Source organism: Rhinolophus sinicus, linkage group LG10, assembly GCF_036562045.2.
Source record: "Rhinolophus sinicus isolate RSC01 linkage group LG10, ASM3656204v1, whole genome shotgun sequence".
NCBI classification, from domain to species: Eukaryota; Metazoa; Chordata; class Mammalia; order Chiroptera; family Rhinolophidae; genus Rhinolophus; species Rhinolophus sinicus.
Genome location: NC_133759.1, coordinates 42,038,727 through 42,064,373, shown reverse-complemented (window position 1 = coordinate 42,064,373; position 25,647 = coordinate 42,038,727). Strand labels below are relative to the sequence as shown.

Genomic DNA, 25,647 nt, shown 5'->3' with positions numbered 1-25,647 from the left:
ACTGCAAGAGCTTTAAACAGCTTGTGGGTCTGAATAAGTGACAGCCCCAATGCAAGGGAACTCAGAGTACACCAACCTCCTGACGCCAGCTGGCTGACAGATAATGGGACGTGTTGATGTGGTCTGTGCCTTAGAAACGAGCCCTGGCTTTAGAGACAATGTCATCTACTAACTGACCTGTGACAAGCATCTCAAACTTTGTTATCGTGTTGGAAGATCATTTCCAGAATTTCGCTTCAGTTTCTCAGGTGGAAAAATAGTTAAAATACTGTTTTAGTGGCGATGGAGATGAAATGAGAGCTGGTATGCTCAGTGCCATGGCACTGTAAATCTTTTCGATTGCTCCTTTGTATGAGCAGAGATCAGGTGCCTTCCCATTTCCTTTCATAAAAGCACTCACTTCGTAATTTACAGCCATAACATCTTTCCATCTTCAGAAGCTGACAAAAAGAGAGGGGAATAAAAAAAGAAAAAAAGAAAAAAGAGGATGAGCAGTTCTTTTAAAAGTGCATGGCCTCAAGAGGGGAGCAAGTATTAATGTGTAGGTTATTAGATTCTTTTTCTTTCCTTTCCCCTTTTCAAGTAGGCTGTTCATGTAGGGGTTTATTATTAAGCAAAATGAAGCTGAGGTTTACTGTTCCCAGGGGGTGTGCACTAGGGAAGGGGGTGAATCCTCTGATTTCCTGAAGTATCTGTGCAGGTATCTGAGACCAATGTCAGGCCCACAACTTGAGATGAGCTGACATAAACCTTGGGAATGCCTTCTTAGCTGCATTCCCTCTAAATTCTGCATTCCTCTGTGCTCTTAGAGGCAGGGACATAAGAGATCCAGGATGGCAGTTCTGGGGCAGCCCCAGGCCTGCTGCCTGTCAGTGCAGTGGCTCTCATCCCTGTCCCACACTGCTTCTCAGAAGACTTTTTTGTTTCAGCCCTCTCGCTTTTTTTTTTTTTTTTTTTTTCTGTAGCTATAAATGGGTCGGGAGCCAGTGGAACATGAGCAGGGAGGACCAGCTGCCTTGGCTTAATCCTTTCAAGTGCTGCAGCATTTCTCTCTTCCTTTAGCATCATCTTAGGGATTTTTCCCCCAGTGTCCCTTTCACGCTTCCTGAGAAGGGGCTAGGAAAGGGGCTCCCCAATCTGTCAGGCAGAGAGAGCATGAGGCTCAGAGAAATGACATGAAGGTCCAGGATTTCAGCTCACTTACCTGCCATATTAAACATCTCTCAGACAATGACGTGGCAGGATTAACTCACACGGACAGAATTTCAATGTATTATTTTTTTGGGGGAAAAGATTCCACTTTTAATTTTTGGCAGTTTTGAGGACTGATTGGGTAAGTTCTGGTGAAGGAATTGGTTAACTTTTCTTGGGAGACTTATCCTTTCAAAGGGGAATCCTGACACCCAGAAGAATGGATTTCTTATGATCACATTTTCAGACTGTATCATCAGGAAAAACATGTGGGCTAGAGCAACTTCTAGATGCCCTCCAGCACAGATGGAGCATGCGAGATAAGAGTTTCAAAGTTTTTCCTCAAGAAATTGTTTATGGCAAACATAGTTCCCGTTCCCATTTTGGTTCATTTTAAGCTTAAATATTTTTTAAAACATTTGTAGGGTAGGGATATACAGCTACTAATAATCCCAAACTGGACAGTACTGTTTTTTGTAAATGAGAATGTTTCTGTTTTACATTTACTGAGAAAGCAGGATAGTAGTCTCCTATCTATTCTTTTGAATACAGATATTGTATAAATGGCATTATTTTGAGTAGAATACAGAGTCCAGGTGGTTTGGGGAAAATCACTGGGCAGGGGAGAAATTGGGTATCATTGCATTCCAGGGGCCAAGAAACAGAATGGTGGTAGTTTTGGCAAGCTCCCAGAACCAGCAAAACCCACACCCCAAGGCTGTCTCCATAGCTTCCTGTGGTTTTCTCACTGAAGAGAAATAGTCTTTCTCTTGGAGGGTCTAGGATGGCAAGATTGTACGTCAACTTCATCAGCATGATACTCCTGCTTTGAGGTTATGTCCCAGCAGGCTTCATTTGGGAAATTTGATGCGTCACAATTGTTACAGACTGAACTGAGCCAATTTTACTGCTCCCAATAGTACAGATCTTTTGGGTAGAAACTGGTAGCTCCCTGTGATTATAGGCTATCATGCTACCATGTGGTCTATAACACTAACGTCAAGTCTCAGACCAAGTTTTGCCACACATAAGAACATTTATTAGCAAGCGGGCACAAAAGCTAGTCATTGACCCTGTTCCTATAGACTGAGAAAAGCCCCAACCTGCGTCCTTTCCATAGGTATCTCACATCCAAGGTTCAGGAGAGACAGATGCAGACACAGTCTCATTCCAGGACATTTCTAACCTTTTACCTGTATCAGGTGATGGAATCCTCTGTGAAGTGTCCAGACTCAGGACCAGAACCTTAGGTCCCAAATACCGCTGCAAAAAGCATCAGACTGCCCGGTTTGTCAGATTCTTATAACCCACATGTGCGGGTAAGGTTGGCAGTCCCTGGACAATATTTCTAGCCAATCCGCGTATCTTGAACACTATTACTGTCATCAGAAAAATTATTTCTTTATACTGATTAGGGAGCCCTCTGGTATACCTTAGGATAGCTGTAGCTGATCCACTCAGACTCTGGAAGTTGGACTTCTAATTAGTCTTTCAAATGTGAGCCAGCCACGTCTGGATTATACATTCCTGACTAGGATACCTCAGATACTAACTGTATACTCCTAGGAGGGAGAGTGAGAGTGTATGGTGTACATCGTATGTGTGCACAGCATGTGTGCTGAAGTATTTTCAAATAAATTATAGATAATATAACAGGTATCCCTTTGTTTGACCCTGGAATATTGTGTCTTCTGTAATATTGCCAGCCATTGATGAGTGATCTGAAATGTCCGGTGACCACTGGCCAGCCATGATGAATTAGAGACATGGATGAATGGTTCACGGGGCAGAGAAATGAGGGGAAAGAATTCTAATTCTTGTTAGTTTGTAGGCTTTTTCAAGCTCTTTTGTGTTTCTTCGTCTGATCTTCCGATATGTGTGGTACCGTGTTTCCCCAAAAATAAGACCTAGCTGGACCATCAGCTCTATTAATGCATCTTTTGGAGCAAAAATTAATAGAAGATCCGGTCTTATATAACATAATATAATATAAGACTGGGTCTTCTATTAATTTTTGTTCCAAAAGACACATTAGAGCTGATGGTCCGGCTAGGTCTTATTTTCGGGGAAACATGGTAGTATTATCTCTCCCACCAAATTTTGCAGACAAATCTTTGTCCAGAATCATAGAGTGAGTAAGTGATAGGAGCTATAATGTGAACGCTTGTCCTTTGTATTTCCTCTGCACTATAAGGGCAAGTTGCTACCAAGAAGCGCGATCACGATTCTTCAGAGAATACCATGGCACTTTCCCACACCTAGGGGCAGTACAAGGTCAAGCCATGTACCAAGGACATAATACATAAGCGAATGCTGGGAGATTAGTACTTTAACTAGTGATAAGTGACATGATTCAAACCTGCTCACTTAATAAAGTTACCTACAGAAACTAGATACATTGTTTTTTAATCTTCTTAAGTGTCAAAGAACTAATAAATTGTGAGGGATTATTGAGTTGAGATCTGGGAAAGACTGTGAGCACAGAGGAGTGAGCCCAGCACTGGGACCGCTTTTGTCTTGTGGCCGAACATATGCTCATCAGGAAAGGGAAGCTGAGAGCCTGAACTCACCTGTGGTGTCCTTTCGAGGTTAAAAATTATAGTCTGGGTCTTGTCAAGCCTGGGAAACCTGGCAAACCATATCCCACTTTGAGTTGGGATCCCCTGAAGAGATACACCTAGGACTGAGGGTAACTGGAAGGAAACCAACTCTCACATTGGCTGCAGCTCAGTTTCACATAATCTGAGTGGCCCAGAAACCTTAAGGCTTACTCGGATTAACATGATTCCATTTGGCTAATGCCCAGAGGTGCCAGGTAAAAGCAGCGAAATCTTCTGTGAGGAAGATATCATGATTCTAGTCCTCAGATCACTTCTACAAACAATTTTTCAATTACTGTGTCAGAAAAAAATAAAAAGCAAAGGAAGCAGTAAATATGTGGGTAACTCTACGTGAACGTTGACTGTATGAGACAATACAACATTGGATTTTTTTAAAATAGAGATTTAAACTATGGGACAAAAATAGCATAGCATTTGGAAAGCGGTAAATGGAATTAATCTATTCAAGGTTCTTACATTGTCTTGGGGGATGGTAAAGGTGTCGGTTAATGTTTGACCTTGTAAGTCAAGGATATATGTTGTAATGAGTAGACTAAACACTAACAAATAGAAAAAATGTGATAACTTCTAACTAATAAAGGGGGAAAATCTAATGAGAAAATTTAAAGGAAGGGAAGAAAAAGGAACATAGAATGAAAAAAACAGATATAAAACATAAGGAGTGGTAGTAGACTTAAACCCATACGCATCAGTAATTATATTACACATAAGCTGACTAAAGGCTGTAATTGAAAGACAAAGATGGTCAGACTAGATTTTTTAAATTATATGCATTATGCAAACAATATATCTTAGGTATATGGATACAGAATGCTTGAGAATAAAAAGATGTGGAGCTCCTGGGTTAACAAACACGTGGAGATTCAGGGAGAGAAGTACACCTGGCTACACGTCGACATTCTGCACCTTCTCCATACCTCGCCTTGTGCATCTGTTCCATCTGGCTTTCCTGAGTTACATCCTTTTAAACTAAACTGGTGATCTAGGTCAGCACGTTGGGATCTGGTAATGACTTTGAGGTATTCCTTCAAAGACTTGCAATTATTTCAGACAGAGAACGCAATACTAAAAATTGCACAGCAAACAAATTCAGCAGCTGTCCACTGTAACACAGTGTCTATGAAACATACGAGTCATTGGGAAAGTTTTATAATTCAACTTCTAAGTACCACCTCGCTGCAGCCCAGGTTCGAGGAGGGATGGTGTTCAAACTAGCGGATTCCATAGTGCTCCCTTATGACTGTCAAGATTATGCTATAGTTTTAAGAAAGTATGCTGACAAAATCTACAATATTTCAATGAAACATCCAGAAGAATTTAAAACATACAGTGTATCGTTTGATTCACTTTTTTCCTGCAGTGAAGAACTTTACAGAAATTGATTCTAAGTTCTGGGAGAGACTCCAAGGCTTGGAGAAACAATCCACTATTACTGAGAATAATGAATGATCAACTGATATTTCTGGAACAAGCATTTATTGATCATTTAGGATTATCAGACAGGCCTTTCTATAGGCATGTCATCTATGCTGCAAACAGCCACAAGTGTGTGGGGAGTCATTCACAGGAATCTATGTTGCTCTGTTAGATATCAAAAGCAAAGTGTATCCTTCCAAGACCTGGGGACAAGTGAAGAGACAGGTCTGTATCACAGCCTTCACAGTGCAGGTTGCCACAGGGATTCTGAGAGAAGTAGCCTCAGTAAGGGTTCTTTAGAGAGCCTGTATTGAATTGGTGTGGTATATCCCTCAAAGAATCCTGATGGGTGTACTACTAAACTGAAAATTAAAGTTGCGTATAAATAAAAAAGAAAAAAAAGAAAATGCTGTAAAAATGTATATGATGTAAACCCTAACCACAACACAGCTGCTGTTACTGTGTTAACATCAGACAAAGTAAACTTTAAGGCAAAAAGCATTACTATGTATTACTATCCCTTTACAATGATAGATTTTAATTCACCAGGAAGATAGAATTCTTAATTTGTATATACCTAATAACATGGTTGCAAAATATATAAGACAAAATTTTACAGAACTACTATGAGAAATAGACAATCCATAATCACCGTGGAACATTTTAACAAATCTTTCTCAGTCCTTGATGAAAGAAGCTGTAATGGAAAAACAAAAGTTTTTTTCTTCCCATGTGCAGAAAAACCCAGTTCTTTCCTACCGTGTTTCTCTCCTGTGAGTCTCCTTTACTACTCACTCAAAACATTTCACTTCTGCTCACCAAATGTGTGGAGGTTTTTCTCCACACCAGGCAATTCTCTGTGACACCAGCTGGGTGTCCTGCAATGTAACTCAATTTTAGCATCAAATCCCATAAGTTAAGGGCTCAGTCTTATAAGACTGCCCCACCACACAGTCACAAATCCAGATTGTCGCCTGTGCTTCTGACCGACTGGCTGTTAATCAGAGGTTCCCATGACCCCCTCCTTCCTTGGGTTTGATTAATTTCCTGGAGCAGCTCACAGAACTCAGAAAAACATTGTACTCACTAGATCACCATTTTTTTATAAAAGGATATAACTCAGAACAGCCAGATGGAAGAGATGCACAGAGCATGGTAGAGGGGAAAGGCATGCCGTTTCCGTGCCCTCTTTAGATGTGCCGCTCTCCTTGAATTTCCACGTGTTTACCAACCAACAAGCTCTTCAAACCCTGTGCTTTCAAGATTTTTATGGAGGCTTCATCATGTATCATGATCGATCATAAACTCCATTTTCAGCCTTTCTCCCGTCTCAGAGAGTGGCTTCCTGCCATGGCTTGGTCTTTCCGATGACCAGCCCTTATCCAGAAGCCTGCCCAGAGTTGCTACATGAGAGCAAAGGACACTCCTATCACTCAGGAAATTACAAGATATTCAGAAGCCCTGTGGTAGGAACTGGAGTCGACCAAATGATAGGGGTGGCCGGTTAGCCCAGTTGGTTAGAGCGCAGTGCTCTTAACCACAAGGTTACGGGTTCGATCCCCACACGGGGCACTGTGAGCTGCGCCCTCCACAACTAGATTGAAATAACTACTTGACTTGAGCTGATGGGTCCTGGAAAAACACACTTAAATAAACAAAAGTTAAAAAAAAAAAATAAATAAGACCAAATGTTAGATTAAGAGAAGCTCCTAGTGTTCTTATTTAGGAAAGTACAAGGGTATAAAGAAGAGTAAGGAAGTGCTTATGTCACAAGTGAGTGTTCACCCAGAGAGAAGCAAGTAGGACGTTGTCGTGATTGGGGAGCAGCTTTGTAGGGGCTTCTGATGTGCTGCTGTTCTTGACTGGGTAGGACTTATGCAGAGGTGCACTCTTAAGCTATGTATTATGTTTGACTTTTTTGTGTTATTTCACAAGGAAAAAGGTTAATTAAATGACAAGCAGGCATAATGCATTCAGGTTTTTGCGGGCATGCCATCCTTTACAGTTTTGTTTTGTTTGCCAGACAGGAAGAGTCTCAACATGACATGGCTTTTCAGAGCATATTCATCCTGGCCTGAAGGCTTCTAACACAAGAATTTCCAAAGAGTAGAGGTGGCCTGTTGGTAGATCACACACCTCAACAACCTTAGGCCTTAAGAGACTGAATCCAGACACTCACCTACACCACACCTAATTTAAGCCAGTGCACATGTACTTCTTGAAACTGTGACTCTACTATCTGTTCTCTCTTATGCTGGGTACCCCAACACACAAGGTGCTAGGCCAGTGAATAAATGAATGGAGAGGACTCGGTTGAAGACAACAGGGGGTGAAGGGGGACTGTCACCAGCTAGAGCTCAGGTTCTCTCTGAAGGGCAGCTGCAGACCAACTCTGGCTGATGGTTGTTGACTTGCAGACATTTAGGAATAATGCTGCCAGATCTTCTGAATTTTTTTCTTAAACAGTAGGTGGAAATCTGAATTTTAATGTGAAAGTGCCTGATTTTTAAGTGCTAATTCAAGCATATCCTCCCCTCCCCCAAATAATCCATGAATCAAGCCATACCTGTGTCTGGGCTGTTTCCAGCCAATGGCTATTAATCGAAAGTGGTGACCCTCAAGGGCCATGCAGATGAAGACAGAAACAATGTATAAAATATTTAATATAATCAAGTACCTAGTTTTTTCTCAATGGAGCTTGCCTGCCAAAATATGTGCTTGTATAATTCTCAGTTCCAAAATGAAAAGAAACTCACTGAACCCAAATTCACACATTACAAAAGTCACCCGGGGTAATAATTTTCTTAATGAGACCTGGCTGTCTTGCAGGGGAACTGAAAACCTTTTACCATAAAGAATTTATTAAAGGGATTGACTGAAACTGCTAAGTAAACAGTAATATCACCCAAAGTAATTTCTTTTAGGAAGAACAGCTGAAAAATGAGTTTTTAAAGTTAATTTAAAGGGAACGCACATGCTTCTTCATGGGTTGAGTCTCAAGAGAATGTGCTCCTGTTTAGATGTAACAGGCATTTTGAAAGTGTAATCTGGGAATTTGCTAGAAATGCAAATTCTTAGACTTCACCTTAGATCTAACTAATCAAAACCCCTGGGGATGGGATGTAGTTCTTAGAGTTTTAACAAGCCCTCCAGTTTGAGAACCACTGCTCTGTAGTTTTTGTGCTTTGTGACTTATTTTGAAGCATGAATTTAGAAAGTTGTGCTTTGTTATATTAAGGTTTCAAGTGTAATATTTTTAAAGGCTTGGAATCCTCCAAGATCCTTCAAAGTATATCTACGGTTTGTTACAGTCATATATGTATGTATGTTTGTTTTAGCTTTAAAAGATGACTGAAAAAAGTTTCATCCCTATAAACTTCATTTTAAAGTGAGATTTTTATGCACTTGTAGATATAGTTATATCCGTTTTCTGCCTTTCTCATCTACTCATGTGATGAAATAGAGGTCTATGATTTTCGAGGGTATTTTTTACTGTTAAGGACATTGGGGGGAAGGTAGTGAAAGAGGTGATCGAGAGATTATATTTTTTGAGATGGTGGGGCATTTCAGCGTGTTTGAGTTCAAATGAGAATATTAAGAAGAAGGGATAGTTCTTGTCTGATTCCTTCTGTTTAGATAACGAAGGATGAAAAGAAGTCATTTAAGAAATATATTTGTACCTAACATAAACTTTTAGCTTACAGATTTTTTAGGATTTTCCTCCTGTAAGTTACTGCATTTAATCCTCCTTGTATGTGTTATTGTTAATTAATACTTAAGTACGTAAGGTAGTCTGGTTTCTTTCCCCTGGCTTGGTTTTAGAAATTAATGAGAATGCTGATGAAATGGCAGAAAATAAAAAGAAACCAACACACTATTGATGTATAAGCAAACCTGAGACCAAAGAATGAATATCACAAATGGAAAAATAGTTCTCCATGCACTGTGAATTATAGTGGATATTCAATTATCTCCTTGACAATAGATGGCACCCCTGTGCACCCCTGTTCATAGCAACATTATTCACAGTAGCTAAAACATGGAAGCAACCCAGGTGTCCATCAACCGATGAGTGGATAAACAAAATGTACCTACACTGGAATATTATTTGGTCTTCAAAGGAAGGAAATTCTGACACATGCTACAACATGGATGAACCTTGAGGACGTTATGCTCAGTGAAATAAACCAGTCACAAGAAAGACAAATACTGTATGACTACACTTAAATAAAGTACTTAGAATAATCAGACTCATAGAGACAGAAAGTAGAATGGTGGTTGCCAGGGCCTGGGGAAGGGAGGAAATGGGGGGTTGGTGTTTAATGAGTATAGAGTCTCAGTTTTGCAAGATGAAAAGGTTCTGGAGATGGACGGTGGTGATGGCTGCACAGTGGATGTGCTTAATGCCACTGAGCTGTACACTTAAAAATGGTGAAGATACTACATTTTATGTTATGTGTACTTTAGCACAATGAAAAAATTGGGGGAAATAAAGAATGGTTCCCCTTATACAGAAACATGGAATGTCCCAAAGAAGCCTGTAACCCATGGCAGGCTCTCTGTAAATATTTGAATGAATGTATTGAGTAGTTTGGGCTATAATTATTCTTGGAGAAGCTTTTTGTTTGCATTTGTCCAATTTGCCTTCTTGTTGACTTCTACTGATATTTGAAATAAGCCCTCCTCAGATTTATGACCTCCAATAGCACACGTCTAAAAAGATGAGATTTCTTGGTCAGACCATCCATCTGTAAATGCTTCGATTATTATAACATCCTGCTCAGTAATCAGCTCAGTTTTTTTTTAACCAGCTCACTTTTGTGAAGTCAAATTATTTGAGAAAAACTTATTTTGCTTTTGTGATAGAAATAAAAAGAGCTATTTTATAGATTTAGATAAAGTTGCTCAAAGCAGATTAGCGCTTTTTTTTTTTTTTTTTGGCAGATTAGCTTTTCCACAAAGGATCTACGACTAGTTTTTTGATCCTCCACCACTCCTCAAAACTTTAAGATAGTGAAACCTCCTAAAGAGAATTTCCTTTTTCTTCTCTCCCTTTCTCTCTCTCTCTCTCTCTCTCTCTCTCTCTCTCTCTCTCTCTCTCTCTCTCACACACACACACACACACACACATCTTTCCAAGGATCTTCAGAAGTATTGTTGATTTTTTTAAGATGATAAACTACAGTTGGTACTTATTTAGGTCTAAACAACTCTAATTGGTAATGACACATTATTGAAGAAGTGTTCCCTAACAGTCTACAGATTGATGGGGGTGGGGTTAAGTGTGTCTGTCTGTCCCTCCCTCCATCCATCCATCCATCCAGATAGTGTTTTTTGTTTTTTGTGTGTTTTTTTTTTAAACAAAATAGCCAAACCTTTACTCAGCATTCACATCATAAACAGCATAGATAGTGTTTTTAATTACTCAGCTGCTTCACAGACATCCTACATTGGATCCTCCTACTAACAGCTTATTGTATGCCTTTTAAAAAAACAAGACATAATTCACATACCATGAAATTCATCATTTTAGAGTGTACAATTCATTACTTTTTTAGTATATCCACAAGTCTGTGCAACCATCACACTAATTCCAGAATATTTTTAGCACCCCCAAAACAAACCCTGTACCCATTAGTAGTCACTCCCCATTCATAGCCTTTCCTCAGCTCCTGGCAACCACTAATCTTTCTGGTGCTATGGATTTTCCTTTTCTGGACATTTCATAATAAAGGGAATAATCATATGTGCCCTTTTGTGAATGGCTTCTTTCATTTGCATAATGTGTTCAAGGTTCATCCATACTGTAGCATGTGTCAGCACTTCATTCCTTCATCTGGCTGAAGAACATTCCATTGTACCACATTTTTTATCCATTGCTCACTTGATGGATATTTGGGTTTTCCATTTTTTTGGCTATTAATGTTGCTATAAATATTTGTGTACAAGTTTTTGTGTAAACATGTTCTCACTTCTTGGTGTATATCTAGGAGTCATCTGGTGTATGTATACCTATTGGGTCATCTGGTAACTCTATGTTTAATATTTTGGGAAACTGCCAAACTGTTTATCGTAACAGCTGCTTCATTTTAAATTCCCATCAGCAGATAGGACAGTTTTGATTCTCCATTATTTGATTCTCCTTCAACACTTGTTATTGTCTCTTTTTTTATTATAGCCATCCTACTGGGTGTGAAATAGTAGCTCATTGTGGTTTTCATTTGCATTTCCCTAAAGACCAATGATCTTGAGTGTCTTTTTGTGTTGTTAGTCATTTGTTTATCTTTTTTTTTTTTGGGGGGGGGAATATCTGTTCAGTTCCTTTGCCCATTTTTAAATTGGATTGTTTGTCTTTTTATTGATTAGTAGTAAGAGTTCTTTATATATACTGGATACCAAACTCTTACGAGATACATAATTTACAGCTATTTTCTCCTATTCTGTAGCTTGTCTTTTCACTTAATTGATGTATCCTTTGAGCACAATAGTTTTTAATTTTGATGAAGTCTTATCTTATTTTTCTTTGGTTTCCTATGGTTTTATTGTCTCATTTAAGAAACTGTTGTCCAATTCGAAGTCATAAAGATTTACTACGGTTTCCTTTAAGAATGTAATTCTTTTAGCTCTTCTATTTAGACATATAATTCATTTTCAGTTAACTTTTGTATATGGTATGTGGTAAGGGTCCAACTTCATTTTTTACATGTGGATATTCAATTTTCCAGCACTTTTTGTTGAAAAGACTATTCTTTCCTCTGTTGAATTATATTGTCACGCTTATCAAAAATGTAACGGTTTATTTCTGGACTTTCAACTCTATTCCATTGACCTGTGTGTCTGTCCTTATGCCAGTAGCATCTAGTATTGATTATTGTATCTTTCTGGTAAATTTGGAAATCATAAAGTGTGAGATCTCCACCTTTTTTTTCCCAAAACTATTTTGACTATTCAAGGTCTCTTACCTTTCCATGTGAATTTTAGGGTCAGCTTGTCTATATCCACACCCCCTCCACTAAAAGCTAGCTGGTATTGCATTAAGTGTTGGATCAATTTGGGGAGTATTGCCATCTTGCCAGTATTGAGTCTTACAATCTGTGAACTTGTCTTTGTAGTATTTATTTTGTTCTCCAGCTTTTTTCAATAAAGTTTTGTGATTTTCAGTGTACATGTATTACACTTATTTTGTTAAATTTATTCATGGATATTTTATTATTTTGATGCTATTGTAAATGGAGTTGTTTTCTTAATTTCTTCTTTGAATTGTTGATTGCTAGTGTATAAAAAGACAGTTGATATTTGTATATGGCTCTTGTATCCTGCAGCCTTGCTGTACTTACTTGTTCTAAGAGTTTTTTGCGGATTTAGGCTTTTCTATATACACCATCACGTGATCTGCAGTATAGTTTTACTTCTTCCTTTCCAATCCAGATTCAGTCTAGATAGATGCCTTTTAATTCATTTTGTTGTCTATTAACCCTGACTAGAACCTCCAATACAATGTTGAATGGAAGTGGCGAAAGCAGCCCTCCTTGTCTTGTCCCTAATGTTAGTGGGAAACCTTTCAGCCTTTTTCCATTAAGTATAATATGGCGTATAAATGTGCTTATTGATGTCCTTTAGCAAGTTGAGGAAGTTGTTTTTATTCCTAGCTTGTTGAGTGTTTATTATCATTAAAGGGTGTTGGATTTTGATACATGATGTTTCTTTGTCTATTAAGATGATCGTGTGTTTTTTGTCCATTATTATTCTACTAAAATGGTGTATTATATTGATTTATTCTCATATGTTGAACGAAACTTGCTTTCCAGGGATAAATCCCGCTTTGTCCTGGTGTATAATCTTTATATGTTGCTGGATTCAATTTGCTAGTATTTTATTGAAGATTTTTGCATATTTAAGTATATTTTTAAGGGGCATTGGTTTGTAGTTTTCTTTATTTGTGATGTCTTTTTTGGTTCTAGTATCAGAATAACACTGGCTTTATAGAATGAGTTGAGACATGTTTCCTCCTTTTCTGTTTTTTTGGGAGAGTTTGTGAAAAAATCAGTTAATTGTTATTTAAACATGTGGCAGAATTTACCAGCAAAGCTATCTGGTCCTGAACTTTTCTTAGTGAGAAGTTTTGTTATTACTAATTCAATCTCTTTACTCTTTATAAGTTTATTCAGATTTTCTTTCTTTTTGAGTCACTGTTAGTACTTTGTCTTTCTAGAAATTTATCCATTTCTAGGTTGTCTAATTTATTAGCATACAATTGTTCGTAGTATTATAATCATTTTTATTTCTGTGAGATTTATATAATGTCTCCTCTCTTATTCTTGATATTAGTAAGTCAAGTCTTCTTTCTTTTATTTTTGGTCAGTATAGATAAAGGGTTTGTCAATTTTGTTGATCTTTTCAAAGAACCAATATTTTATTTTTGCTTAACTTTTCATATTTCCTTCCTTCTGCTTGCTTTGTGTTTAGTTTGCTTTTTGTTTTTTTTTCTTAGGGTAGAAAGTTAAGTAATTGATTTGAAATCATTCTTTATTATAGGCATTTATAGTTATAAATGTCCCTCTAAGCACTGCGTTCATTGCGTCTCATAAGTTTTGGTATGTTGTGTTTGTTTTTATAAATTTTTATTCATTTCAAAGTATTTTCTAATTTCCCTTGTGATTTCTTCTTTCATCCACTGCTTTTAGGAGTGTGTTGTTTAATATCCACATATTTGTGAGTTTCCCAAATTTAATTATGTTATTGATATCTAATTTCATTCCATTGTGGTCAGAGAACATGTAGTGTATGATTTCACTTTTTTATGGCCTAACACATGGTATATCCTGGAGAATGTTCCATGTGCATTTGAGAAGAATGTGTATTCTGCTGTAACTGGATATAAATCTTTTAGAGATGCCTATTAGATTTAGTTGTTATATAGTATTGTTCAGGTCTTCTATTTCCTTGCTGATTTTCTGTCTAGTTATATTCATTACTGAAAGTGCAGTATTGAATTCTCCAACTGTTATTGTTTAATTCTATTTTTCCCTTCAATTCTGTCATTTATTCATGTATTTGGGGCTGTGTTAGTAGATACATGTATATACCTATAACTATAATTGTTTTTTAACATTGACTCTTTCGTCATTATATAATGTCCTTCATCTCTAGTAATAATACTGAAGTCTAGTTTGTCTAATATTAGTATTGCCTCTCCAACCAACTCTTTTGGTTACTGTTTGCATGGAATCTCGCCCTTTAAAAAATAGCTTTATTGAGATATCATTGACATATAAAGTTATATGTTTTTAAGGTATACAACTTGATGTTTTAATATATGTGTATATTGTAAAATGATCACCACAGTCAAGCTAATTAACATATTCATCACCTCTACAAAATTAACATTTGTGTGTGTGTGTGTGTGTGTGTGTGTGTGTGTATGGTGAGAATTTTAAGAGCTATCCCATTAGCACATTTCAAGTATACAATACTGTATTGTTAGCTATCATCACTGTGCTGTACAGTAGATCTCCAGAACTTATTATCTTGAAGTTTCTGCTCAGTTGGCTTAGTGGTCGTCTAATAATTCCACAGAGATTTCCTTAAATGCTTGGAAGCAGTAAGTCTCCCAGTCTTTGTTGTGGGGCTCTATGTGCATATATGCTTTCAGAACTCAGCCAGGCAGTTAAGAATCCTGCCTTACCTTTCATTTTCTGCTGGCACAGATCCTCAAGGTCAGCTAGAGGTGAGAGCTTAGGGTCTTCTCAGACATTTCCTGAGCATGTGCACAACTTGGGTCATGCACTTAGCTCTATGCCTGTGCCTGGTCTTCCAGATTCCTAAGAATATGGTAGTTCCCAGATTTTCCTTTTAAGCTTTTGTTTAGTTTATTGTTACTCCAGCTGTTATCCACCACCTCAGGAGATCATGATGCTAAACAATTGCCCCTGATACTTTTCAACAACTGTACCCAGGAAAAAGGCTTTCACACCAAGTTCTGAGTCAGATCAAATAAAGACAACATGCACATGGGCTCTTCCTTCCAAATAGGTGGCAATTTTCTGAAAATGGGCTTGGAGCTCCTTTAAAGCTCAAATCTGCCCCTCCAGTGGCTTCCGCGCTGGCTTTACCTGTGCTAGCATGTTGTTGGTCTTCAAGGCTATACTAGAGCTGGAAGGCACACATGTCTTCTTGTCATGTATCTCCTGTACTCATCAAGCCCTATTTTGTGATAAAATTGTGTTTTAAAAGTAGTAAATGCAAGGAAAATATAATAAATGCATAGCATTTCTATTGTCCTTTATAAACTATTCATTGTCAGTGATTAAAATCATGAAATCTTTTTTTGTATTTCAGTAAGTGGGGAGCTAAGCATGGAGTTTCATCTCCATTTTAGAGATTAGCAAACGGGCTCAAAAAGATAAAGTGTTTTGCCCAGTGTTGCCAAATTACTGCCAGCTTCATGTTGAGCCCCAGTTCTCAGTTTCTTTTCCTCTAACCAGTTGACTTCAATAGAATTTTGATTTTGGTACGTGAAGATACCAAGATATAATATTTTTTTGGTTCTTTTTAGTACAGTTGTGTGTTGCGTCACAAAAGGTTCAATTAAAATGCTAAAGTGTTGGGACTTTATTCCATTGTCAATTATCTCAAATTTAAAGCTATTTGATGTTTTGATTTGAAATCACCCACCTCCTCTAAATTACCATTGTGCCCGTTTTGCACTTGGATGCCTAAGAATCACGTGCACTATACGGTGACTTTAGGGGAAGAAAAAGAGATTTATATGTTCTATATTTTTGACATGCCAGTAATTATCCAATTAATGTTACAGTTTGTGACATACTGTTAGTATACATATCTTGAACTCATTACATTTCTTGAACTCAGATTTATCCTTTTTTTTTTTTTTTGTAAATTTAGCTTCATAAATCCTGCCTGTGTCCAAGAGAGCAGGTTAACAACAACAGATATAGTTAGGATGATAGTTTCATGTTTCCGTATGAAGCTGTTTTCTCATCCATTATATGCTTTATATCATTGACATCTATAGAAACAAAAACAAAGTTATTGAACATCTGATTGATATGTGAAAATGCCATCAACTCCTGATTATCAGGGACAGTGAGTCAGAGCATTTCCTTCAATCCCTCTGGCAACTTAATGTGCCATGGAGAGGGGCGTCAGAGAACAAAGGGTAGAAAAGATCATGGAGAGTACAATTAATCAGGGAAGACTTGCAGGAGTTTATACTTGAGCTGACCTTTGATGGAAGTAAAAAATCTCATTTGATGTGGAAGGCAGGAGATCATTTGAGGCAGGGCAGCACCAAGACGGAACAAGAAAGCAGTTGAAGCTTTTCCAAGGTGATGGTCCTGTGGAGGAGCTGGGAGCAGTGAAGGTGAGGCAGGCGTGTTGTAAGGGCAGCTGCAATTGAGGCTTTTTTCATCCTTGATTGTCTTTTATTATGATAGAAATCCCAGGGCACCAAGAGACAGCGACTGATCAAGGGTTTCCTGGTTTTATGAGCAATGTTTCCCATTCATTATCTGAAGTAGGGATTCTCCACCGTGGAATGGCTCACTCAGCAACATTGCTGGAAAACAGGGTTTTGCCCTCAACTTGGAGCAAAGCCTCTGCAGATGACTGGGTGACTGTCTCTAACAGGGGAGTGTTTTGACCTTTCTTTTATGGATTCTTACAGGATGGGAATTAAGGATCCTAGTGGCTTCCAGCCATACTCTTTTATTACCCTGTATGGGACATTAGGAAAGATTTCTCTGAGTTTTTTAGAAATCAGGACACATAATATATTTTTAAATTGTCAAGAGCAAGTAAATACAATTTCTAAACAACAGGAATTTTAAATAAGAGTTTTTCAGACACTGCATGTTCCCTTTCCCCTTTGCAAATACCCAAGCTGTTTTTTCAGATATGGTGCACAGAGCCAGTGTCCTGTTTAAGAATACTAGACAAGAGTTGCAAAGTATGAATCCCTTCTGCTCCTCATGAACTGAGAATCATTGCATGGTCTTGTCAGGAGATCTTAGACTATATTAAAATCATTCTTCAGAGAGTCATCCAAAAGTAGAGGGTTATGGAGGGACTTAAATACCTAGCAGAAGAGTATGGGTTTGATCTAGTAAAAAGTCACCAAAGGAGGAGCCCAAGATGGAGGTGTAGAAAGACCCTGGAGTCACCTCACACGGACACACTGAATATACCCTTACATATAGAGCAGTTCTTCCTGAAGAACAACTGAGGGCTGATTGAACAGCTTCTGTGCACCAAACAAGAGGGACCACATAGAGAAGGGTGGGAGAAACAGAGACGCAGTAATCATAGGAACCCTACCCAGACAGTGTGAGCTGCAGTAGGGACGTCACTGAGGGACGTACTCCAGCACGCTTGTCTGCTCTGGGACACAGGAGTAAAACAGCAATTTAAAGTGCATCCAAATTGGAAGGAAGAAGTAAAACTATCACTATGTGCAGAAGGCATGATACTGCATATAGAAAATGCTAAAGATGCACCCAAAAAAGCCAAAAAACACTATTAGAACTAATAAATGAATTCAGTAAAATTGCAGGATGCAAAATTAATATTCAGAAATCTGTTGCATTTCTATGCACTAACAATGAGCAATCAGAAAGAGAAATTTAAAAACCAATCCATTTATAATTGCATCAAAGCGTAAAATGCATAGGAATAAATTTAATCAAGGAGGCAAAATACCTGTACCCTGGAAACTAAAAGACATTGATGAAAGAAATTGAAGATGACACTAATAAATAGAAAGATATTCTGTGCTCATGGATTAGAAGGATTGATATAATTAAAATGTCCATACTAGCCAAAGCAATCTACAGATTTAATGCAATTCCTATCAAATACCAATGACATTGTTCACAGAGCTAGAATAGATAATCCTAAAATTATATGGAACCACAAAAAGACCCTGAATAGTTAAAGGAATCTTGAAGAAGAACAAAGTTGGAGGTATCACGCTCCCTGATTTCAAACTATTCTATAAAGTTACAATGATCAACACATTATGGTATTGACACAAAAACAGACAAATAGATCAGTGGAACAGAATAGAGAGCCCAGAAATAAACCCTTGCTTATGTGTTCAATTAATCTACAACAAGGGAGGCAAGAATATATAATGGGAAATGACAGTCTCTTCAATAAATGATGTTGGGAAAATTGGACCACTATATCATACACAAAAATAAAATCAAAATGGATTAAAGACTAAAATGTACGCGCTGAAGCCATAAAACTCCAGAAGAAAAAAAAAAAGGAAGTAAATTCTTCAACATAGGTCTTAGCAGTATTTTTTTTTAATGTATCTCCCTGGGTAAGAGCAACAAAATTAAAAATGAATAAACATGTCTATATCAAACTGAAAAGCTTTTGCATAGAACAAACCATCAACAAAATAAAGACATCCTGCTGAATGGGAGAAGATATTTGAAAATTCTATATCCAATAAGGGTTTATTATCCAAAATATATAAAAAAACTCATACAACTCAACATAAAAATACTATTTAAAAAATGGGCAGATGACCTGAATTAATATTTCCCCAAAAAACATACAGGTGGCCAACAGACATATAAAAAGATGCTAAAAAATCACTAATCGTTAGAGAAATACAAATGAAAACTACAATGAGTTATCACCTCACACTTGTCAGAATAGCTGTTACCAAAAAATCAACAAATAACAAGTGTTGGCGAGAATATGGAGAAACGGGAACCCTTGTGCACTGTTGGTGGGATTGCAAATTGGTGCAGCCGTTGTGGAAAACACAATGTATGTATGGAGGTTCCTCAAAAAATTAAAAATAGAACTACTATAGAACACATCAGTTTCTTTTCTGGGCATTTATATGAAGAAAACCAAAATACCAATTCAAAAATATATGTGCATCCCTATGTTTATAGGAGCATTATTTATAATAGACAAGATACAGAAGCAACCTAGGTGTTCATCGATAGATGAATGGAAAAGAAGATGTGAGATATATACATAGATATATATCTATATATAGAGGGTGCCAAAAATATGATACACATTTTAAGAAAGGAAAAAAACTATTAAAATTGTAATACTCGATATATACTGATAACAAAAGATGAATGCAAGTCACATTTGACTTCTGCAGTTACAAGAGGTGCTCAAAGTGGTTACCATCAGCGTCCAGATACTTCTGATTATGGCAAACTACTGCTTGAGCAACATTGACCAAAGTGTCCACTTGTATACATTTTTTTGGCACCCCCATGTAATGGAATAGTACTCAGCAATAAAAAAGAATGAAATCTTGCCATTTGCGACAACATGAATGGACCTAGTGGATATTATGCTAAGTGAAATAAGTCAGATAGAGAAAGACAAGTACTGTATGATCTCCCTTATATGTGGAATCTTAAAAAAACAAAACAAAAAAAACCCCAGAAACACTCATAAATACAGAGAACAAAGTGAGAGGTGAGGAGTGTGGTGCGATCAGTAAAAAAGATGAAGGGGAGTAAGAGGTACAAACTTCCAGTTATAAATAAGTCCCAGGGCTGTAGTATACAGCACAGGGAATCTAGTCAATAATATTGTAATAAATTTGCATGATGACAGATGGTTACTAGACTTAGTGAGGTGATTACCTCGTAAGTTATATAAATGTCAAGTCACTATGTTGTACACCTGAAACTAATATAATATTGTATGTCAACTCTACTTTAAAAAAAAAAAAAAAAAAAAGGAGTCACTAGAGAATCTCAGTAAGAGAAATGATATTCCTAAAATCATGTTTTAAGAAGCGATTCTACAATCTTTGTCCAGGAGTATGTGCTCATATATGTTGAGAATAAAGATAACCTAGCCTTACAAAATAATTAAGGAAAATCATGTCTATCAGAAAAGGATCCATAGCTTTATACTAAAAGAGTCATTATTATTTCTCTACATAGCAAACTCTCCCAGTACCTTTGCAATATAACACCGACCAGAATGTAATGTGCACACGTCTCAGGACCACGTACTATATAATTCACTTAAAAGATGTGGTATGTTTTATGTAGATTGACAGGTGGTTGCAGTGCTCAAATTCATTGTGATAGTATCTTGGGTGTTGTTGTTTTTGGATAACGTAAAACATGTTTTTCCCTCTTTAAGACAGTTAAGCTGTTTGTAGGGGGAAAAATCCTGGTACCTTTTATAAGCTGCTTATACTCGTAACACAGATTAACTTCCCAGCACATAAAGGGAATACTGGAAAACCCTTGCATGATTAAATATACCCCTTGAGGATTAAGTTTTTCCACATATTTTTCAAGCCAGAGCTATTAATAATGTTTCAGCATTAAACTTTCTGTACATCCTGATTATGGGGGAGGTGGCCTTTACTCATTTTCCCCTTGCTGTTAGTTTTTCCACTGGCCCAATTTGTAGCACCACAAAATTATATGGAAACATAGGCTTGAAAACTGAAAGTTCAATGAAGTCTAACAAAGTATCATCTCTGGAATTATTCCAATGTTTTTCAAAGCTTTTGTCCCTTTTTCAAACCCATTTCTTCTTTTACCCTTCTGGAAACCTGGCACAAAGTAGCTATTTCACGAGCTTAGTAGTTCACTCAGAAGTAAGTGATCGTTAAACACACAGTATTTATCATTTTGAAAAAGGTCACTTAATTTCCACGCATATTTTTTCTGAGATAACATTCTGGTTTGTAAGAAATTTTACTACTGGGAGATTTAGTTATTAAGTGCCTTTTTATTCAGGCCGGTGGTTAATCAGCCAAAGACTACTTTGTATACGCCATGAGACTGTTGTCACCCCCCTCCCCCGCCATACCCCCCCCCATCCCTCCTGCCCTTCAGGATCCCAGTCTCTGTGTTCCCTCCAGCCTGCAAGTCTTTTCTGACCAGCCTTGGGTCCCTTCCCTTCTTAGTATTCACCAGCCCCTCGATTTCTTTGACCTCCATCTTTGTTACCCTTTTCTTGCCAGTCCCCAGGCTTCGATGTGTCCTTAACCACCTTTCTTTCAAAACTTCTATTTTCTGCCCCAGCAGGGGCCTCAGATTGCTCAGCGCTCTTTCTGTGCCGCCGATCAGAGCTCCCTTTCTCACCGTCCCCATGCAGCTGTCCCAGGCCATCACCACCCTGCTCAAGCTCAGTGGCTCATCCCACCCTTTCTCTCTGGCAGCCCAGGACTTTGCTGCCTGCTGTTTACACCCTATGCCTCTCAGCCCGGTTTCCCACTCAGGATCCTAAGTTATCTCTACAGCTGCCCTGCTTCCTGTGGCTGAGGGAGGACTGCCCCTCCTTTCTAGAGCCAACTCCTTCATCTGGGCTTTAGAGTTCTGCTTCCTTCTCTTCTGAGACCTTTCTCCACCACTGGAGGGGGAAAAAACACACACAAAAAACAAAACTGAATTGAGATTGTAATATTATTTAAATAAATAATACATGCACATGGTTAAAAAATCCAAGCAGTATAGAAGAATATAGGGAGGGAACTCCTTGAAGCCAGTTGTGTATGTATTCTTCCAGAGGTTACACGCATAAGCAAGCAGTATAGTATACTCATGTACGTTTCCCTCTCCTCCTCCACTTTTATTTTAAAAACAGTACTAGACACATGGTCTGGACGTTGCTTTTTAGTGTCTCTCTATGTCTTGGAAATCAGTTTATATTAACACTATAGATTCCTTTAATGGACCCAGATTATGTCCTTGTTTGTAAATACACCATAATTTAATAGGTCCTCTATTAAAGGGTAGTTGTTTCTAATCTTTTTTTGCTGCAAACTCCGTTGCGGTGAGCATCTTTACACCCCAGTCTTTGAGCCCACGCAAGCAGGGCACAAGCAAGAATGCTATGGGCATGCGGCTGAAGAGTCAACATTCTTATTATTAGATTTTCTTTAAATTGCTCACTTTGTAAAGTGAAAGATAATTGAGTATTAAAGAATATTTCAACAAAGGGAAAATCACAGTTCCCCAGCCCTCAACAAAGAAAAGTCTTTGAATAGTCTTTGAAGTACAACTGCTGGATTGAAGGGTTTACACATTTTCATTTCTGAATGGAGAATATTTATTTTAAAATTTTTCTCTTTTTTGTGTTACTGCTTCTCCAACCTTTCTATTCATGTGTAATTGATTTCTTGAATTTATCTTCAATGTCTGCTGTCTTTTTGAAGCATCCATCTTTATTTCTTCTGAATTCTGAGGCATTCTGGTTCGCTGTTTGCTTTCTGCAATTCACAGTTCTTGTGATCATGGAATTCTAAAATGCGATAATCGTCTGTTTGATTGCTTCTGACTGCTCATATGTTCCTATGAAAGACTGCTAGCCTTTTATCTTTTGATCTTTTTATTGAAGGACAGCATATATACAAAAAAGTGCTTGATGATTTTTCACCAAGTACACCTTTGTAAGATCTATGCAGGTAAAGAAGTGGGTATCACCAGCAGCCCAGATCCTCACGTGTGCCCCCTTTCAATTACAGTCCCTCCATGGGTAACCACTCTCCAGACTTTCAACACCATAGATTCATCTTGCTTGTTTTTTTGAACTTTATATAAATGTAATCACACAGCACATACTGCTTCTCTCTCTTTTGTTTAACATTATGTCTGTGAGAATTGCCCATATTGTTGCATGTAGTTGTAGTTTGTCTTCATTGCTATATAATATTCCACTGCATGAATAAACCAGAGTTTGTTCATTCATTCTACTGTTGGTGAACACTTGAGCAGTTTCTAGTTGGGGCTATCATGAATCGTGCTGCTGTGGACACTTTTGTTTGGGTCTTCTGATGCACATACGAGTATGTATACATTTTTTGTTGGGGGTCTATACCCAGGAGTAGAATTGCTTGGTCATAGGGCATAAGCATGTTGAGCCTCTAAAGTGGTTGTCTCATTTTGTACTCTCATGAGAATCCCAGTTGTTCCACATCCTTGCCAATGCTTGGTATATTCTGTCTTTTCCCCTTTAGCCATGCTGGTAGATCTAAAATAGTATTTCATTGGGGTTTTAGTTTTTGTTTTCCTGATCGCTTGTAATGCTAAGCAACTTTTCATACACTTATTGGCCATTTGAGACTCCTCTTTTGTGATGTGCCTGGTGAAATTTAGTTTCACCTTTTTTACGTTATTATTTTTTGAAATACGTTTGGCTAGCCAGTATGTCACATTTCCCATCCTTTTGTCCCTTCTTTTCCTTTTATCCTTGTAAATTTTTTTCTTGGCTCTTCTTGCCTATTATTCTTTTCCTAACAAGTGAACTTTAAAATCAGTAACCCCAACTCTTCTAGAATTTTTAGTGAATTTGCCTGTAACTTATGTTATTTGAGAAAAATTGTCATCTGAATTGACAGATAAGATGGTCATTCTTTCTAAGAAGGAAAAGAGTGGTAAATGCTAAGCCCTCCCAGTTTTTTGCCCAATAGATTGATTATCCACCAAATTTAATTCTAGTTTTTGTTTCATTTTTGACAGATGCTTGTTAGAAGTTTTCATATGCGTTTAAAATGTGCCGCCCCTTTTAAAAATACATAAATGTTTTACAGGTTCTTGATCAATATGAACGAGAGGGATTTAATTTCCTAATGAAGGTGTTCAACTCTTCACATTCGTTCTTAGAAGACTTGACTGGTCTTACATTGCTGCATCAAGAGACCCAAGCTGCTGAGGTAAGAATAAAACAAGCTTTATGTACTGAGAACTTATGTGTTTAAAACCTGTTTGATATTCAGATTGATGGAAAAGGAAGGAAGCAGTTAATTGTGATGTTTTTTCCTTAGAACAAACCTTCCACAATTGCTGAAAGCTAACATGTGCAGGTCGTTGTATAGTAGGTGCCTAATGCACAAAATTGCTGATAAAGTAAGTACAGGTGACTGATTTCCAAGCACCTCTGTTTCTTACTGAAGAACAGCATACCCGTGGCCATTGGAGAGTTGGCTCTAATGTCCATACATCAAAATGCAAGTCAAGGAAGACATTGGACTCTGGCCGTTTTTTTCAGAGAGAACACTCCTGGCTTTTATTTCATAATTTGATCAGTCTTCTTAGGCCACTGAACCCCACCATGAAATGGCTTCCTCAGTTACAACCTAAGAGAGTTATGTTTTCTTTTGTTAATTAGAATATTTTGCAGATTCTAATTTCCTGGGTTATTATAATTGTGTGTGTGTGTGTGTTTTTAAGACTGGGATTAAAAAATAGGTTATTTTGTTTTTCCAAATGCTCACTGTTCTTCGAAAAGGGTGTACTGTATATGGTATGGAGCTAGTCCAGTCACTTGACAAAATGGACTGTTCCTCAAAATGGATTAACGAGATTAAATTAACAGCTTTCTCCTCAGTCACCTGAGTGAAAGAGCTCTTAGGAAAATCATGGCCTATCATAGCAATTCCACAAATTACGTAAGCTGATCAGTCTTGAGCGCCTGTGTCTGCAAAGTTGCCAGTAGTCCTGTAGCCCAACTCATTGATTACCTCTTCACCCCCACCCTTGCCTGGGGTTGTGTGTTCTCATTATTGGGGGAGGTCCCAGTGGTCAAGGGAGTACATGGTCAGGCCTCACACTATACCAGCTGGTGGTAAAAAGGCTGCTGTTTGGAAGATGGGAGCTAGCACTGAATGTAGGGAAAACATGGTGGAAATTCCAGAGTCAGATCCCTTGAAGCTTTCAGCAGATTAGGGGGAGGTTTTAGGCACACCAGAGAAGCAAGACAGTGTATCTCTAGTGCTAGACTTAGACCTGCAACTGGTTCTTCTTTTACTGTGTTTCCCCGAAAATAGGACCGGGTCTTATATTAATGTTTGTTCCAAAAGACGCATTTCTTTTTTTAGGGCTATGTTCAGGGGATGTCATCCTGAAAAGTCATGCTGCTAGGGCTTATTTTCCAGTTAGGTCTTATTTTCGGGGAAACACGGTATTTGCTTTGGTGTCTTCTGAGCATTCAACAGATGCAATCTTCCACTACCACCACATGGAGTCTCTTAGTTGCTGTTTTGGGTGATGAATGGCATTTCTCCAGGACTTTGAGACTTTGAGATTTTCCCAGAAAAGGTTCAGAATATTATGTTGATTCCCAGAAAAGGTTCAGAATATTATGTTGATCGCCACCACCATTTTGTCTTTTGAGCAGTACTGTACTGCCCTATAATAAGGAAAACATAACTTATGGGTCTTTTCAACCATACAATCATTTGACTAGTTGGTTGAGGGAATTTTTCCAGCCACCTAGAAATAATTCACATACCTCTCTTTAGTTGGCTAGAAGAATTGCAACTTGAAATTGACCCCATATTTCACTCTTTAAGACAGAGCAGATGTTAGGATAATGGGCACATTCCTTGATTAAATCTGTCTTGTTTTGCATTTCAGTTGGTCAAATATTGATAGCCTTTTAAAAG

General features: G+C 37.8%; 1 protein-coding gene and 1 pseudogene across 4 annotated transcripts in view; both read left to right on the top strand.

Moving 5' to 3' along the window:
• Nucleotides 1-25,647, top strand: part of ATG7 (autophagy related 7) — a 219,893-nt gene that overhangs the window by 96,540 nt on the left and 97,706 nt on the right. For all 4 annotated transcript variants that reach the window (XM_019732654.2, XM_019732653.2, XM_074312982.1 and 1 more), the window contains exon 18: nucleotides 23,794-23,916. In XM_019732654.2, coding sequence (XP_019588213.2) covers nucleotides 23,794-23,916 — 123 coding nt within the window. The remainder of the gene's footprint in view (nucleotides 1-23,793; nucleotides 23,917-25,647) is intronic.
• LOC109447900 (putative N-acetylated-alpha-linked acidic dipeptidase) lies at nucleotides 4,301-5,636 on the top strand (annotated as a pseudogene).